Source organism: Haliotis asinina, chromosome 1 (assembly GCF_037392515.1).
Source record: "Haliotis asinina isolate JCU_RB_2024 chromosome 1, JCU_Hal_asi_v2, whole genome shotgun sequence".
Classification (NCBI taxonomy): domain Eukaryota; kingdom Metazoa; phylum Mollusca; class Gastropoda; order Lepetellida; family Haliotidae; genus Haliotis; species Haliotis asinina.
Genome location: NC_090280.1, coordinates 104,497,115 through 104,515,168, shown reverse-complemented (window position 1 = coordinate 104,515,168; position 18,054 = coordinate 104,497,115). Strand labels below are relative to the sequence as shown.

At 43.7% G+C, this 18,054-nt stretch overlaps 1 protein-coding gene across 6 annotated transcripts in view; it reads left to right on the top strand.

The window, feature by feature from the left end:
* The window catches only part of LOC137257703 (BICD family-like cargo adapter 1), a 36,891-nt gene extending 19,091 nt beyond the window's left edge, over positions 1–17,800 (top strand). For 3 of the 6 annotated variants that reach the window (XM_067795112.1, XM_067795120.1, XM_067795139.1), the window contains exon 13: positions 11,259–11,499. In XM_067795112.1, coding sequence (XP_067651213.1) covers positions 11,259–11,417 — 159 coding nt within the window. In that variant the 3' untranslated portion in view covers positions 11,418–11,499. Of the gene's footprint in view, positions 1–7,850; positions 7,878–11,258 lie in introns of all 6 variants that reach the window. The other 3 variants (XM_067795104.1, XM_067795096.1, XM_067795130.1) reach the window with 3 other exon arrangements.
* The last annotated feature ends 254 nt before the right edge of the window (positions 17,801–18,054 follow it).

Sequence of the window (18,054 nt, the reverse complement as noted above, 5' to 3'; positions counted from 1 at the left end):
AATTTGAAAACATGGTAAAAATCCCAACCAAATTCAGTGTGGTTTTTCTACATTTAGAATCTTTGTCTATGATGTGCTAGGGAGTCCTGTAAATTGGTCCAATTTTCCCCCAGTACAATAGGGGTGAAACGGTATACTGTGGCATAAGTAGAATCTTGGTATTTGGCCTTCAGTTTGGTATACAGTAATGGAATTCCCAAATTTGGTATGTAAGGTTTTCGTACGATCATTTTAAAAACCTTTTTATATCATTTCAAAATGTCTACAAATCACATCATGTTTGCCAAGTCTATGCATTCCCAGACGGCCACCATTTTCCCACAAGTAAGTTTGGAATTGCCTTCAATGTCGTCTACTTTGATCTACAAGTCAGCAAGACATCACTACCTGGGTCACTTATTTCAAACAAAAAATATTTGTCCAATCATGTTATACCGTCTGTAATTGTGTACATTATGTAAACGTATCATTTGCATTAAACACGTTGTTACATGTCGTAGGTATAAAATTCCCACTGGGTTTATCAAAATAGGACTAGTGGTTTACATTAGACTTTAGAATAAATGCTAAAATCATCTGATACATGAAAATAACCAAATTTTTAACTTACCTTACCATAGGTCTTATGCATATTACCTCAAGCTTCGCTAGTAGAGATCAGACAGACGTTGATTCGCCATTCCCTGAATGGCTACCTCGTATAATCTACGGATGTAGTCACGGAAGTGACGTGATCTCCCTACTCGCGGGAAAGCGAGCCATCCCAAAATTCACTTTTACTTCTAGCGTTCGTCTGATCAGACGTGTTTGTTTCGCTCGGAGTTTTCTATTGTGTTGAATAAAGTTGTCGTTCAACAGGTAGGTATGTCTTGTTTCCCTAGGTGTGTGGTTAGTTAAATTGAATTTAACTTCACTTACCTTGCTACCTCGTGTTGTAAATGTTTCTTTTTTTCTCTCACTTCGATGTGGGTTTTCCTGCGTTGTTTGTGAGGTGTCATGGCGGCCTTGGAGGTTCTTTATTCCGTCAGGAATACTTCCTCCATCTGTTCTGCTATTTTGTATGGTATTTCCTCCCGATTTTTGCCGTTTTTCATGTGTTTTTTTGTCCCACGTGGCATGTTTCACAGGTAGCCATGTTGGTTGCTAGCCGTCGCTGTCGCGAGCTTACAGGCGTACCCACTTTAGGTTGGGGGTGCGCTTTTGCTGCATTTTTTATGTAGGGGTGTTTTTCGTTTCTACCTCTAGCGTTATTGTTTTATTTCACGCTTCGGGTATGTTTTTATCTGTTGCAGTTAACTGTGTATGACTCGGCAGTTTTGTACTGTCTGCAAGGGGCAGAAGTCAGCCAAGGATCCCCACCCCTGGTGTCCGGATTGTGCATCGCAGACCTGTTCCCTTGACAGCCGCTGTCAGCATTGTACTAGTCTTTCAGTGGCGGATTTCAAGACCTTTTTAGCTGTCCGTAGAAAGAGGTTTACTCAGCGGAAGAGGAGAATGTCTTCCCCAGCTTCTTCTTTAGGTTCTTTACAGGACGACCCGGAGCTGCCTACCTTTACAGCACCAACGCCGACGTCTGGTTTGGAGCGCTCATCTACGACGCCGGTTCGATCGTCTCCGGAGCCACTTCGCTCGGACGCCTTTGTTGACTTATCCCGTCCGGACGCCTTAGCGCACCCAGAAGTTCAGAGGCTATTACGGTCTCTCCTGACGCCCAGCACTTCTACTAGAGAGCCAGCGCCGACCTCAGCTACTGTGCCAGCGCCCATGTCAGCGCCTGCCTTGATTCCCGAACTAATTTCAACGTCAACGCCTACGCCTATGCCAGCACCGACACCTACGTCAGCGCCTATGCCCACGTCAGCGTCTACAGCCTTGATGGGGACACCTTCACTGGTTCCAATACCAGCACCTATACCTACGCCAGCGCTTGTTCAGACGCCGGCTCCTGTGCCTCCGCCAGCGCCTTACCGGATCCCCAGGATTTCTCACACGCTATCTAGAGAAGAGGTGCTACAACGTCAGCTAGATGAGGAGCGCGCTCGGCGCTTAGAAGCTGAGCGCTCGAGACGCAGATCATGGTCCAGATCTCCGAGGAATCGGCGCTCCCGTTCTCCTCACCGTAGTCGGCGCCGGCGCTCGCGCTCATGCTCACGCTCTCCTAGACGACGGCGCTTCCGTTCGCGATCCAGATCTCCTCGGCGCTCTTCCAGAACCCGGCGTTCACGTTCACCAGAGGCCTCGCGAGTTTCACTGAAGGATTCTTCTACTCGGACGCCTTCTACCTCTTCCACCCAGCGGCGGGAATCGACTTCAGTCTCTTGGGAAGATTTGGAGGAGCAACACTTCTGCCCTGACTATGAAGAAGAGGCAGGTGTAGGCGAGGATGATGGCACCTATCTACCACTATCGGCAGTGTTTGAGTGGATTGCTGACAGGCTACCTGACTGTCCTTCTCCGTCAGTCGATCCTAATAATCCGGCGTCCATCCGTTTGTCCCCGGAACTACTAATTCCACCTCATCCTATGGTGGCGGAGGCAGTGTCTCTCCTGGACGAGGATTTTGCCAAGCTGTCTCTGAATCCTACGATCAAGGCGTCTAAGTCAAGGAAGTCTGATTACAAGATCCACAGCCTAGACTTCACAGATAATGGTGCAACCCAGGACGACTCACTCAAGCGCTTGTCAAGTTCTTCACTCTCAGCTTATAAAGTGCAGGACTCCAAATTAGCAGCTATTGACACGGAACTCAAGCGTATGCTTAAACCCATTTCGGCGTTAGCCTCAGCTACTTCAGCGGCTGCAGCAGACCTATCAGAAGACAACGCCTCCAGGGTGGATCATCTCACGACGATCTTCCAGTGGCAGGGCAAAGTTCTTCATGACTTACTCGGTCACTTACGTGCAGCGTTGGCTATGACAACTTCAGTTCGCCGCTCCGGCTTCCTGGATACATGTAATTGGCAGGAGGAATTTAAGCGCCAATTACTTCGGGCTCCCTTCACTTCCAAGTTTCTGTTCGCCGACAAGATTCCAGATATTTACAAGTCGCACGCGGAATTAACGAACACTGAAGTCGCGCTGTCTACCTTTGAGGCGCTTGGTTCTGCCTTTCGTGGCAGAGCCAGAGGAAGTGGAAAGAAGCGCTATATTCCCAGGAGGGAATCCATCCGCTCCTCCTTTGGGAGGGGACGGGGCCGCACCAAGGATAATGACACTCAGCGGAAGCCCCAGGAGCGCAGCCGGGACACCCCCTCGATGCCAGGGCGAGGCAGAGGCAAGCGCCCCTACTCTGGTCGCTGAAGCCGTGGATGTCTCCGACTGGGACCTCCCACCCCCAGTCGTACCTGTCCATCCGACTCCAGTAGGTGGGAGACTAGGGATCTTCTGGCCCAACTGGTCATTCCTAGAGGATCCGTTTGTAAGCAAGATTCTGAAGTCCGGCTACAAACTACCATTGGTCGAGACTCCACCGCTGACATCTACTCCCCAGTCGCGGATATATCCTCAACACCAACTAGCTCTCCTAGAGTCCAATATCGACATTCTGTTATCCAAGAGAGCCATAGAGACAGTGCTGGAACCCCACCGCTCCCCGGGGTTCTACTCACCCATCTTCCTGGTGCCAAAGAAAGATTCCGACAAGATGCGCATGATTCACAACATGGCGGTCTTCAACAGACAGTATCTGGCCGACCCTCCTCATTTCCGAATGACGTCCCTAGAGCAGATTCGAGCCAAATTGTCTCCCGGGGCTTGGCTAGCCAGTCTGGACCTACAGGACGCTTACCTACATGTTCCCATACATCCGCGTCACAGGAAGTACCTGAGGTTCGTCTTCAACGGAATACATTACCAGTGGAGGGTGCTTCCGTTTGGCATTTCTACGGCCCCGTGGCTTTTCACACGCATCACGCTTCCGGTTACCAGGTTTCTTCATCTAAGGGGAGTGGACTTCGATCCATACATAGACGACTGCCTTCTCAACCACGGCAGTCCTCTACTGCTACGCAAACAGTTGGACTTCTCCACCCGCCTGCTGCATCAACTGGGTTGGATGGTCAACACCAACAAGTCACATCTGGAACCAACTCAAGAACTGACCTTCATCGGGGGATTATTTTTAACAAAAGACAATCTTGTCAGGGTCCCTCCAGATCGATGGCTAAAGATTCTGGCGTTTGCGGATCGAGGTCTCTCTCAACCCATGACCCTCAGAGAGTGGCAGTCTCTGTTGGGTCTTTTGACATCGGCGCAGGATCTTACTCTCAGAGGGCGCCTTATGCTACGGCCCTTACAGAGGTTTCTGTCACCATTCATCCAGATGAACGACCTCAAGTCACGGGTTCTTCTACCTCCACATCTACATCAGTATCTCCGGTGGTGGATGGTAGAATCGAATGTCTGCGTCGGCGTCTGTTTGGAAGACTCCAGTCACGACCACGAGTTGTTCGTGGATGCGTCTCTACTAGGGTGGGGCGCCCATCTGGCGGGCCGAACGACCTCAGGGCTGTGGTCCGACGCCGAAAGGTTGTGGCACATCAACAACCTGGAATTGCAAGCCGTCATTCTAGCAGTTCGCCGCTGGCTACCGATTTTGTCCAACACCAAGCTCCTGGTGGCGTCGGACAACTCCACAGTCGTCTGGGTTATCCGGAATCAGGGCACGACCAGGTCCAAGCAACTTCTAGACCAGATGTTCGTGTTAGCAGATCTGCTAGACAGCAACAGGATCACAATCAGGGTTCGACACATACCCGGCTGCAAGAACATTCTGGCAGACGCGTTGTCGCGCCCAGGCAGACCTTCACCGACGGAATGGATGCTTCATCCAGACGTGTTTCGTCAGATTTGCCTTCGCCACGGGAGACCCCTGGTGGACCTCTTCGCCACCAGCTTCAACCATCAGCTACCAACTTACGTGTCTCCCGTACCGGATCCACAGGCTTGGGCAGTCGACGCTCTATCTCTGTCGTGGGAGGGTCTAGACGCGTACGCTTTTCCACCACCCGTTCTTCTCCCAGAAGTGATTGGCAAGATCAAGCAGACACAGAACCTGAGACTGCTTTTGGTCGCGCCCTGGTGGCCAGCCAGACCGTGGTTCCCCGATCTGCGACGCCTCGTCAGCGGAGATCCGGTTCAGCTTCCAGATTGGCCACACCTCCTTCGTCATCCGCACAGCCAACAACTCCATCCAGATCCGCTGAGATTCCATCTGCACGGCTGGACCATTTACAGAAGGCATTAAGGGCGAAAGGCTATTCCTTGCATGTGGCGAATGCCATAACCCGAGCTCATCGGACATCCACCAGATCCCTCTATGATGACAAGTGGCGCTCATTTGAAAGCTTTTGTGCTCAGAGATCACAGGATCCCATGACAGCTTCCCCACAGTTCGTGGCGAATTTTTTGATGTTTCTACGTAATTCCAAGCATCTCAAAGGGAGTACGTTGGGTACCTACTTGTCAGCGTTGAACTCCGTCTTGGCGGTCAAGACGGATCGTCAGATTTCTAAAGTTCCAGAACTGGTTGCCCTGCTGAAGGCGTTCAAGTTGGAGGACCAGAAGGTCAAGTTCCGCCCTCCAGCTTGGGATCTGAATGTTGTTTTGCAACACTTGAGAGGCTCCCCATATGAGCCCCTAGAGGATGCTTCCTTCGAGCTGTTGTCCAGGAAGACGGTCTTCTTACTTGCCCTAGCTACGGCAGCTAGAGTTAGTGAGATTCATGCCCTGGATGTCACACAAGTGCGTTTTGAACAAGCTAGGCATGGTCGAGTCCACTTGGGATTGCTGTGGGACTTCATTGCCAAGAATCAGCTTCCCGGGCAACCAGATAGACGGTTCTCCATCCCGCCTTTATCGACCATCCTCGGACGACATGATACGGAGGAGGAGTTCCTGTGTCCAGTCAGGGCCCTTAGATATTACATCCAGAGGTCTGCCTTGAAGAGACATTCCCGAAAGAGACTGTTTATCCCTTTTTCCTCATCGTGCAAGGGGGAAGTTAATAGAAACACTATTGCTCTGTGGCTTCGTGCGACTATCCTGGCGGCGTACGATGCCAAGAAACTCCCCCATCCGACGGCGAACAACCCCCATGAAATTAGAGCCCTGGCGTCCACTATGGCCCTCCACAGGAACTGTACGGTGCCACGGATTATGGAGGGTTGTTTTTGGAAGTCGTCCACCGTTTTTGCCTCACACTACCTGAGGGACTTGGCTGTCGAGGACATGGAGGGGCTTCAGTCTTTTGGCCCGTTGGTGGTTGCACAGCAACTCACCCAGCCTTCCGCCCATTAGGTAATTGTGTTGTTCTTACCTTTGGTCTTAAGATTAACCTCACCCTCTGGGTGCGTCGGTTTCTCTTTGGAGTTCCCTTGGGTTATCCTTTGTCCTGTTTCCAGGTTTGCCCTGTGACGTTGGCATTGGTCTCCCGGGTCTCCTGTGCATGTGCTTGGTCTGCTGAAGATGTGAAGGTCCTCCGGAGTCCACACCACCGTCCTCTCTGTCGAAGCCATATGCATAAGACCTATGGTAAGGTAAGTTAAAAATTTATTAAAATCTAAATATTTTAGATATTTAAATACTTACCTTACCATAGGGCGGTGACTCCCTCCCAACGCTGGATGCTCCTCCCCACTTTGGACTCATCGGACCTTTCTTTCCTGCTGCCAGTAAAAGTGAATTTTGGGATGGCTCGCTTTCCCGCGAGTAGGGAGATCACGTCACTTCCGTGACTACATCCGTAGATTATACGAGGTAGCCATTCAGGGAATGGCGAATCAACGTCTGTCTGATCTCTACTAGCGAAGCTTGAGGTAATATGCATAAGACCTATGGTAAGGTAAGTATTTAAATATCTAAAATATTTAGATTTTAATAATTTCCTAATTTTCTTACAATCACTCGTGTTTTGTCATAAAAGTATCAAGTAGAACATACACTCTGGATTTACTGAGAGCATATCATGGAAAATATTACTTCCAACACATTTTAGTAAATCTGTCTTAAAATCTTGATTTAGTATTGAACTATTCCAAATTTATACATGTCTGAGATTTCATAATTTTTATTTGAATTAATGTTCAAGAGATAAGCTCATTTCAATTAAGATTGAATGAGTTCTAAGCAACAATTTATTCATGCTAAAATGCCAAAACGATCTTTTTTATATACATTGTATTACACCTCGACATGTTTCAACAACTGGTCAGCTATGAACTAGACGACTTGAACTGAAATTAGGTGTTATTTACAGACATGATCATTCAGCAAAAATGTTGTCAACCTGAGTGATCTTGTTTGAGATCCAGAATGCATGCTATTACGAACAATACCAATGATTGCGAAGAGGATCACTTGCCATTTGCCATCCACTTGTTATTTGTTGTGTTAAGTTACTTCATTTATTTAAAATAATTTATATGACAGTTTTGTTCATTCAAAATAGAAGTGATTATAGTTAAGCTTTCCCATGTTATTAAACAGTGTAAGGTTCAGTTTGGCTCTTGTCAGTTTTCTCCATTATGATCAAATCGTGTATACTAAAACAGACCAAACTGAAGGCCTTGTACCGCAGTACGAACCGTATCGTGGTGAGAGTGTACTGTTTCACTGCTGTAGTACAATTGTTCTGATGAACCAACATCACTAATGCATGTTGCAGATCCTGTGTTAATTCTCCAGTGTGTTTGTAAGGCAACATCTCACACTTGCTTGTCTTGCTGAAAGCTTTCAGGCCAAATAGTCTGTGTATCTGATGATAACTGTTTAACACCAGCTTTCAAACATTTCATGAATCTATACTAATGTGAGAGACATTTAATACAAGCTTTCTAACATTTCATGAATAGATAATGTGGAAGGTGCCTTCTAACTCAGTAAGTAGAAATCATATTTTGGGATCCTTTGGAGTATGAAGTCATCAACATCTACTCTTGTTAACATCCTCTGAGAGGACATTCCTGGTTGCTTCTCATTGCATCCAGTGCCATGTCCCTCAATCCAGACATCCCCCACCTCACCATCTAGTACATCATGTATCATGCCCCTCAATCAAGACATCCCCACCCTACCTCACCCCCACTTCACCATCTGGTACATCATACATCCCCACTCCACCATCCAGTACATCACATGCCAGACCCTTCAATCCATACATGCCATACAGTGATCTTTGCGCGGTCTGTCTGTGCAGTAGCCGTGTATTTGAAGCATCAGCTGTCGTTAGGATGCTACCTCAGGTGTGCCCATGCAGCAGTTGTATGCTTGTGGGAGCTCTTCCCACTGCAGTGCATAGATCACCTAGTCCCCACTGCCCCTTTCTGTCCCCTGTCTGTAACTGTCTTTTCACTGTTCCTGTCTGTCCCTGCCTGTACCTGCCTGTCTCTGTCTGTCCACCATCTGTCCCGGTGTGTTCCCATCGTTCCCGTCATCAGTCCCCATCTGTCCTGATCTGTCCCTGTGAGAGGACATCCCCGTCTGTCCCACTCAGTCCCAGTCTGTTTCTGTTTGTCTGTCCACCATCTGTCCTGTTGTGTTCCCGTCTATCCCCCGTCTGTTCCCCGTCTGTCTCCTGTCATCAGTCCCCTGTCATCAGTCCCCCTCTGTCCTGATCTGTCCCTGTAAGAGGACATCCCTGTCTGTCCCACTCAGTCCCAGTGTGTTCCTGTTTGTCTGCTTGTCCATCTATCCCTGTCTCTCCCAGCCTGGCCCGTCTTTTCCTGTCTGTCCTGGTCTGTCCCTGTCAGTCCCTGTCAGTCCCTGTGAGGGGACATCCCTGTCTGTCCCAGTCTGTTCCCGTGTGTTCCCTGTCCCAGTCTATCCGTGTGAGAGGACCTTGGCATGCAAACCAGGTTTTGGTTGTGGGTGATTCACTTGCTTGAGCCTGTTTATTATGTTATATTATATCCACATGTAAACATACACATTGGAATGTTGACTGGAAATTTGTAAAACATTTTTTTTCTATTTATTACTATCTTGTCTGGTGATTTTGTTTTTCTCATGTTGCATAATTTGTAATACCACTTGATTTAGTCAGATGTATATATATATTCTCCATTTTGAGTTTTCATAATGATTTCATATTTTTGCTTTTATAATATCTTCCATCTAATGGCTTTCTTATTTGCGTTTGTTTCATGATTTCATGTTAACCTTTGTTACAGGAGAACAGTTAAAAAACATTATAGTGTTGTTTGAGGCACTTGTAAAGGGACATTTAGTGGATTGGACAGAAGTCAGAATTGATAAAATTATGCAACAGGTGCTTCCATGTGTCCTCTGTCAAGAAATATTGTCACTGGATTAACTTAGAATTCTTTTTCCAACTTTGTCTTTTATCGATGATTGATAGTTGGTAGAAAAATTGTCATTATGTATTCTCATATGCAGTATAGTAATCTGTAACAAAACCATCATAATATGATGTCATCCGTGCAGTTTCTTAGCTTTGCTGTTACTCACCAGCTTCTGATATTTCAAATAACGTGCCATCTTCTTTACTTTAATGACAGGCAGTTTAGACCATTCACAGTGAGATAATCTCATGGTGATATGTATATATGACTGAGTTTAGTTTTACGCCGCACTCAGCAAAATTCTAGCTAAAATTATGGCAGGATATGCACATGTATATATTGATGTTGAGATAATCTTATGGAGTCAAGAGGGGGTTGATGTTTGGATAATCTCGTGTTGGTGTTGAGATAATCTTATGGTGTAAGTAAATGGTCTTAATGTTGAGATAATCTCATGATGTTTAAGTAAGTAGTGTTGATGTTGAGATAATCTCATGGTGCTAAAGGTCATGTGTAACCAAAACATCAAACATAATTAAAACACAGTTATCACTTATTCATGATATATAAAATGAATTGCTTATTAAGATAAAAAAAAACCAAAGTTCTAAGAATATAATCGCAAGTTAAAAGTGCAATATTTTGTTCTTTTGTTTACTTCCCTTGAATCTAAGCACCCAGGAGACAGAACCCAGTCAGAGCGGGTGGGTGTGCACTCAAGTGTAACAAAGCCTGATCACTCACCATTTTGTTCATGTGCCAATTCGCTTAACCGGCTGTTTGTTTATGGCTAATAAGCCCGATAGGTGTTAATTTCAAATTGCACGTGGTCAGTGATTGAAGTTGTGCATTGCATAAGACATATAGGTGTCAATAAACCAGACGTTGACTTTTCTCAGTGGCAGAGTCTGCTTATCACAATCAACATGTTTTTGGTTTTTCTTTGTCTCTTTGTCTTTCATTACATGCCGGGTGGATATAGTTGACGCCTCGTCTGTCTGTCCATCCATATGTCCATCCGTCGGTAATCATTTTGTTTCGGGAGCATAACTCAAATATAAATATATTTAGACCAATATTTATACATATAATAATCAGTACCTATGGTTGTTTCTTTTGCTATTTACAGATTTTTGTGATTTATAATTTTCCATGGAAGTGATTCGGAACAAGTCTCAATAGGGAGGGACTCGAAAACTTCTAAATATCTATCTGCAAATCTTGGCAGATATGTGAGGCTGACCCCAAAATCGTGCCTTTAGCTATTTGTGATTTATCATTTTTCCAGTTTCCATGGAAATGATTCTGACTTAGTCTCAAAATGGAGGCATGCCCCCTTCTTTCTTGGAGCACAACTCAAAAACTATTTAGTGTCTTTCAGCAAAACTTGGCAGATATTTGAGGCAGACAACTAAGTGGTGCCTTTTGCTGTTTACAGATGTATGGCATTTACATTTACATGATTTCCATGGAAACGATTCAGTTTTAGTCTAAAACAGCATCAAGTAACTGTCCTTTCAAATATGTGACGACCGTTGGGATATGTCATCTTCTGATGACTCTTGGTTTTAGATTAGATTATACGAGTAGATTATTTTCTTGTTTGTGTGCACAACCAAGATTAGACTACTGCTCACGACCTCATAATCCAGGCAATCATACTCTTTCAAGGTCCACGAACCTATTCACTGCGCGTGTGTTGAAAGCACTTTTTCCGACAGCGCTGGGCGGGAAATCAGTGAATCGTTTGACCTCCAATTTTACAGGCTGTTTTTTCATCACATTTTTTCTCTAGTTTATAGGTTGAATTGGCATTTTTTATGATTTGTTTTCGTAAGTACATGATGAAAGATATCAGAATCCGCAAAGTTGTGTTATATGTTGCATGTGACCTTTAAGTAGACAGTGTTGATGTTGAGATAGTCTGATGATGTTAAGTAGAAGGAGTTGATGTTGCAGACGGACATGGAGCATCTCCTCCACTACGAGAAAGAGAAAAAGAAACAGAAGCAGAATGAAAAGGAAGCCGAGAAAGAGGGAGATGATGAGCTGGAGGAAGAAGAGCATATGAAGAAATCCACTTCTGCTGGCTCCTTCTTCACAGGGAAGAAGTTATGACATCATTACTGTGCAGCGGACTCTAAGTCCATAGTGTGGCCAGATGAAGTATTTCATCTCTACCGCAGTCCAGGGATGTTCAGCAACTTGTGGTCGGCCAGATGTCTTCAGTAGGGAGTTATAGATTTACTTCCCTACATCGTGGTCTATGTCATCAGTAGTGTGGAAAGATCTTTGAACTTATCATCAGTGTCATTAGTTGATGTGAAGTTTGTCATCATTTATTGGGATCTTGTGGTCTATAGTTAACATAGTGAGACTATACCATTTGTTATGACACATGTCTGACTTGTGTCAGGATCTAAATCACAGTTCCATATTCAAGATCATTTCATCAGGTGTATTTTCATTATTGAAAAATAAGTTTTGAAGAGCAGCTTGAAGTAGCTGAAGGTGTGACTTCAAATAGAAAACGAATAATGATGTGACTTCTAGGCATCCTTACAGTTGACTCGTTTCTTTAAACCTGTTACTGCTTCAGTATGCTCCATCTTACCTGACTCTGGAAATCAGTAATAACACAAACACGTGACAATGCAGCTCTCCCTCCAGCAGTACATGTCCATATAAGGAGTGTCTGACCTGGTTGGAAGGCAAGGTCTTATTGCAAGGTGCACCTGGTAAATCTCAACTGATCTCAGTACCAACTTTCAGGGCCTATTTGGATTCCATCTTGAAATGTATTATTAATGGCAAACTATGGAAAGTGAAGTTCAAATTTATTTCAAAATCAAATGGATACGGTATATAACTCATCAACTATTTTTAGAGACGGAAGACTATCTTCAAATAAAAATTTCCTACATAAATATGTTATCATTATGAGCATTGTATGCCCTTGTTTCGTGGCGAGAGACATATTATTCTTGTGTATGCGTTTAAGTATGGATAATATCCCAGATACTAAACCACCTCGAACTCGTCATAATACACCATCTCATCATCCTGTGCTGCAAGTATTGGTCGTGGAGGATGCTTAATTCTGTCAGACATCATGCCATGTATCATGGACTTTTGTATTTGTATTTGTTGGATCATCATCACTGTGCATGCTCGAGAGAATCTCTTTTTAAAATCTCAAAATCCTAAGCGAAACAGACAACTTGATCACATTCACCAGATTCTGGCTCACCAACAACTGATACGTCCCCCAACTTAGGAATCATGGTTTCTTGCCTCACATTGAATCAAGAAAACCGACTTGTTGGTTACGAGGTAGAGCAGGAATGAATAGACCAGTTTCCTCTCAGGAATACTCCTTGTTCAACTGCCAGATTCAGCAACTGTGGACGCACAGTGTCATTCAAGCAGAGCATTGTTTGCAGACAATAGAGCACTGTGTCAAGAGCATAGTGAATGATGTTGAAGACAATAGAGCATTATGTGACAAGAGCATAGTGCAACGTGTTTGAGACAATAGAGCATTGTGTGACCTTAGTGCAATGTGTTGGAGACAATAGAGCATTGTGTGACTAGACAATATGAGCACTGCATCATTGACAACATAGGGTTGGGGTTTGTTAATGGGGTAAAATAAAAATATTGACATTTCATTTCTTATATGAAGATAATGCGAATTACTGTATCTGCATTGATTTGGTGACATGGGTGTCTTCTGATTGAACACTCTGTCAAGAGGACATGGATGTTCCTACTGAACATTGTGTCAGATGTGAGGGTTCATGTAAAGGAGTTGACCTGTGACACAGGTGAATGGACCTCTGATAAGGCTGGTGTTCTACAACAGTCTGGTAGTGTTCTGTGGGATCCACATTGGTGCAAATATTTCAAAATCTCAACAATTTCTGAGAAGATTTCTGTCATCTATGTTGGAAACATTGCATTTGTGACATTCTTGACCCTACATACATACATACAAGTCATGCTGTGTACAGGAGTTATCTCCCATGTGTTGTACCATTTTTATGTTGTTTGCACCCCAGTACCACAAGGTAGTCTACAAACAGACAGACTTGATGAAATGGCTGACGTACAGATGAGAGAAAATAATCAAACGTGCTGACTAGACTTCTGCAGTAAGTGAACTTCACCCAAACCTGATTACTGGCAAACTGATGGTTCTACTGACAATTTCTTTGCATGGCATTTTAAAATTGGTCTGATGAACAAGAGTTCTATGGATGAACAACTTCTTTATTATAATGTGAGCACATTTGGTGTAGCTGCTATCATTTGCTTGATAACACTGAAAGTAGCCACACCAAAACAACGCTACACCCAAACGTTGCTCATAATATTATTAGAGAAGTTGTATATCCATAGAACACTCATTATGGTTCTACTGAAATGTCAGCTTTACGAACATACAGCCACCAAACTGACATGAAGCAAACACTTTGTATAGCTTTATCCTAAAATTCCTTCTGTCAGTTAGATATCAACTTTTTGGTGTTGACACAATAAACGATAAGGAAAAACAACTGGTAAAGGATTTATTCAACTGGGTAGTTTGATGACAGTTTAATGCTGACGTTATATACAGAAAGACAGTTTGATGCCGATTTTGTTACATTTCAACTTAGCTGAATTTAGTATATATGTTAATATATTCAACCAAGTCCGTAAATAGGATTAGAAGTTCGATTACTTGTTTGAAGAAAATAATACACTAACCATGTGTAGAAGGACAACTTAAACATGCCTAAGTCGAGTCAGGATGAAGATGTTGGTGTACAGGAATGCTGGTGGAAAACTCACATTTGTCCATGAAAATACAGCACCATGTAGCTTTGTACTCCTTTTCTGTATATTTCAGCTATTTGGTCTGCTGGTGTGCAAATTCAATACATGATATACATTTCTATTTTTAAGGACAGATCTCGGTGTTTTTCACTGGTTTACTAATGTAGAAAGCTGTTTATAGTCCATACAGAAGTATTATATACTTGTCATTTTTCTCCATATAGTAAATCCTATTTATTCCTTGATATTTGTAATATTTACTCTAGTCAATCATTCATTGCACATTTATGTGATAATATTATGTACAGTAGGATGCATTTTATAGTAAATGTGAGCATTAAAATTGTGGAGAGTTAGAGGTCTGGTTACAACGGTAACTAAATTATTTGCTCTCATTTAGTGGATTATTTGCTCAATGTTGTGAAGTTTGGTGCAGTTTTTACATGCATTGTTTTACTTTTGCACATTTGCCAATTGTTTTTGGTGACTAATAATTTACTAGATGATTTTATTGTTGACTCTTATTGTATTCATATCAAGACCATTCATTTGCAATATATTTTAGCCTTTTTATACCATGACTAGATCAGTGATTAGCAAACTCATCATGAACCTGGTTAAATCTGGTCATTACATCAACACATTCAGTGTTTTTAGGAGTTTATGCCAGTCAGTGAAATAGTCTACAGGATATCAATTAATAATTCGCAGACATTGAAGTAGCTGATATCCTTGATTGTGAACACTTCAGCTGATGATACGCCTTAGCATAGAGCCTGTGTTATTACGTGATAGACATAGATCAGGTATCAGGCTCCTGTCCACGTCTCAGGAGTTTAGGGGAGATGTAAACATGTAGGTCTGCTCCATTGCAAACGTAACCACTGGGCTTTGGTAGGTGAGATAATTTGCCAAACCGTGAAGTAGGTGATGTGTATGTAGTGCCTATTGTTCAGTCTAAGTACACTTAGTCTCAGTGTATCTCTTTACACTCCACCACTGAGTCTAACAAAACCTAGTAGAAGGTTGCGTCAGGTAACCTTTGAGGGAGCAATCCAACGCGAGACAGTTAAATAGACTTAACCAATCAGACAACGGCTACTATTTAGGGATCGGAGGGACTTTCAAAATATTCAGGTCACTGATCTCCCCACAAACAAAAATCCGCATATAACACAGTTACTTGGCCTGCAGTATATATGCTTTGGGGTTTCTGTTGACATGGCTACCATTAGCTAATATTTCCATAAGATAACATCCTTGAATATTGCCAAAAGCACTATTTTCAGCGACTGTTTACTCACCGTTGTCATGGTTGTGCGTACGCCGTTTGCATCACCCAGAAGCGAGCGTACGCTAAATAGCATTCGGAATCGTTCGAGTACGAACCTTTTCGAGATATAAAGTTCAAAAGGCATCTGCAAATGTGCACTTTCGCGATTTGGTAAGCTGTGTTTTGATTGGTCAGTCTGAAAGGTTACCTGATGCGACCTCCCATAAGACTTTGTTAGAATCAGTGTTGGAGTGTAACGAAAAGTACTGTGGATAAGCGTACTTAGACTGGCCTATTGTTTGGCCTATTTTGAGATGTGAAAAGCCTTAAAAGCTGAAATGCAGATATATCGGGGGAATTGGGTTTTTTTGCATCATTTTATCTGTTTGCTGCATCACCTGTCATTGCCCAAGGACACTCCATCCGGCCACCCATCATCCTGGAATGGCCAGCTGTTTGTCCTGGATCCAGGTTGGAAGTAGCCTTTAAGCTAATAACAGGATTGGGTGATCAGACTCACTGAGTTGGAAGACACTTCATTGCATCTCAGTTGAGTTGATTGATGCTCATCATGGATTGCGGGACTGCCTGGTCAAGCCTCTAGTATTTAGACTGCCACCATATAGCTGGAATGTTGCTGAGTGAGGCTAAAACAAAATGTTGTCCTGGATGTTCCGGGAGGACCTATTGTCCTGGATGTTCTAGTTGGGACCTGTTGTCCTGGATCTCCCAGTGAGCACCTGTTGTCCTGGATCTCCCAGTGAGCACCTGTTGTCCTGGAGTTCCAATGGGCACCTGTTGTCCTGGATGTTCTAGCGGGCACCTGTTGTCCTGGCTGTTCCAGGGGCTACTGTTCTCCTGGCTGTTCCGGGGGCTACTGTTGTTCTGGATGCTTCAGTGGGACCTGTTGTCATGATATATGCAGACAGATGAATACCTGGAAATAGAGATGACTATTTCTCACATGTTTTGGGTGTGGTCAGTTCTGGCGATAGGTTCATTATCAAAAGCCCCTTGAAGCAGCAATTCATGGTGGTCAGCGTGCAATAAATGGGTGACTTTAACAGGTTGAAGATAGCATAGTTTGTTTCCTTTTGACTTTAGTCCTGTGATGTCAGGAGAAAGACTGGACCTCAGTTTCAGTTAAAAGATTTATCTTCTGTCGTGGAAAAACCTAAGATTTGCTTATTATGTCTAGTCGTGTTTGATATTAGTTTGTTGATAAATGTCACGTTATTATATATTAGATACACGTGTTGTATATGAAGGAAGTTGTGCGACTATTCATTAATTGATCTCTTCTATTGTTTTTTGGTAGAATTCGTAACCAGAATCATCTAGTCAGTGCTTTATAGTCCAAATTAAATAAGCCACATGGAACGTCTTCCTCATCCATTATGGGACGCCATTTAACGCCATATCCATCATATACCAGAGAATTAAACCAAAGACTTCACCAGCTACAGTACATATGTCAACGAGGCGTCCCGATCATTTTGTTAAAACTGCAGGTACAGTGAGGTCCCTACTAAAAATATCGAGATTTCACGTTCACCGTAAATAGCATAAATACATTAGATTCTCATCAGCTGCATAGCAACAGTATAAAGGAATCCTATTACTTGCACCTATGATGACCAGGAAGCTTCTATGATTACCAGCACAATGTCCCAGGTACACCTACCTGATGCCAAACAGTAGTGGTCCTACGTGTTCCTGGCTTGGTTTAGACAGGAGTACACAGATCTTGTGCTTGCTTCTTAGTTGCACACGACTATTGTGTCCATGTATTAAGATCTCACTGCTGGTGACTGGTAGTTTTTGCTTGTTATGTTGTTATTCACAAGTTGTGCTGCCCCAGCTAACAGGCGTTGCGGGATCCGAGGTCGCACTGTGGAAGGCAGAAAACATTTACCTTGAGGCCCTTGTGTATTGAGTATATTCCCAGGGTTGTGCATTGGCCCAACAGTGGGGTTACTGATGGTCTTACTTATCATTGAAAACAAATATTTAATTCAAAGTAACTGATTAGTCTTCGGGATGCTTTGTAAAATGAAGGGATGAGTAGACCGTAAGGTTAACTTTTGGCTTGTACCAGTAGATTTATGTCGGTCTACATACCATACCAACTTCTTGCAGTAGGATTGATTCCTCGTGTAGAGGAAATGGGGACTTGGTCCCTGACAAGTTCTGGGTCGTGTACCAGTCCGTACCAACCGCTCAGTCACATGCCCGTCAGGGTCCTTTACACCTTCAACCAGCACAGCTTGCTTGTTACAAGAGGTTTGTCTCCTGATAACCTGTGATGTTTTTAGGTTTGACCACATGTTAATGCTGTTGTATACTACTTCAATTCGTGGGTGGTTGTAGATGTACACATTATGACCAGTAAACATATTGAAAATCAGCTACATGTACTTGTTTTTTTTTTCTGGTATTTCTGAACTGTATGATCCCCCAGCCCACACCGAGACGGGAAGTTATCACGGTTATCACCCCCACGATATCCACGAGGTTGCATCATTGGCCGACTTCCCGCAATAAAACAAGGCTGAGTATCCAGTGTGAGGAGTGTTATTCACAGAACTGCTGGTCTTTGTAAACGACGTAATATGACGTGAGATGCAGATAAATAATAGTTTCCTGAGCATTCACAACTTC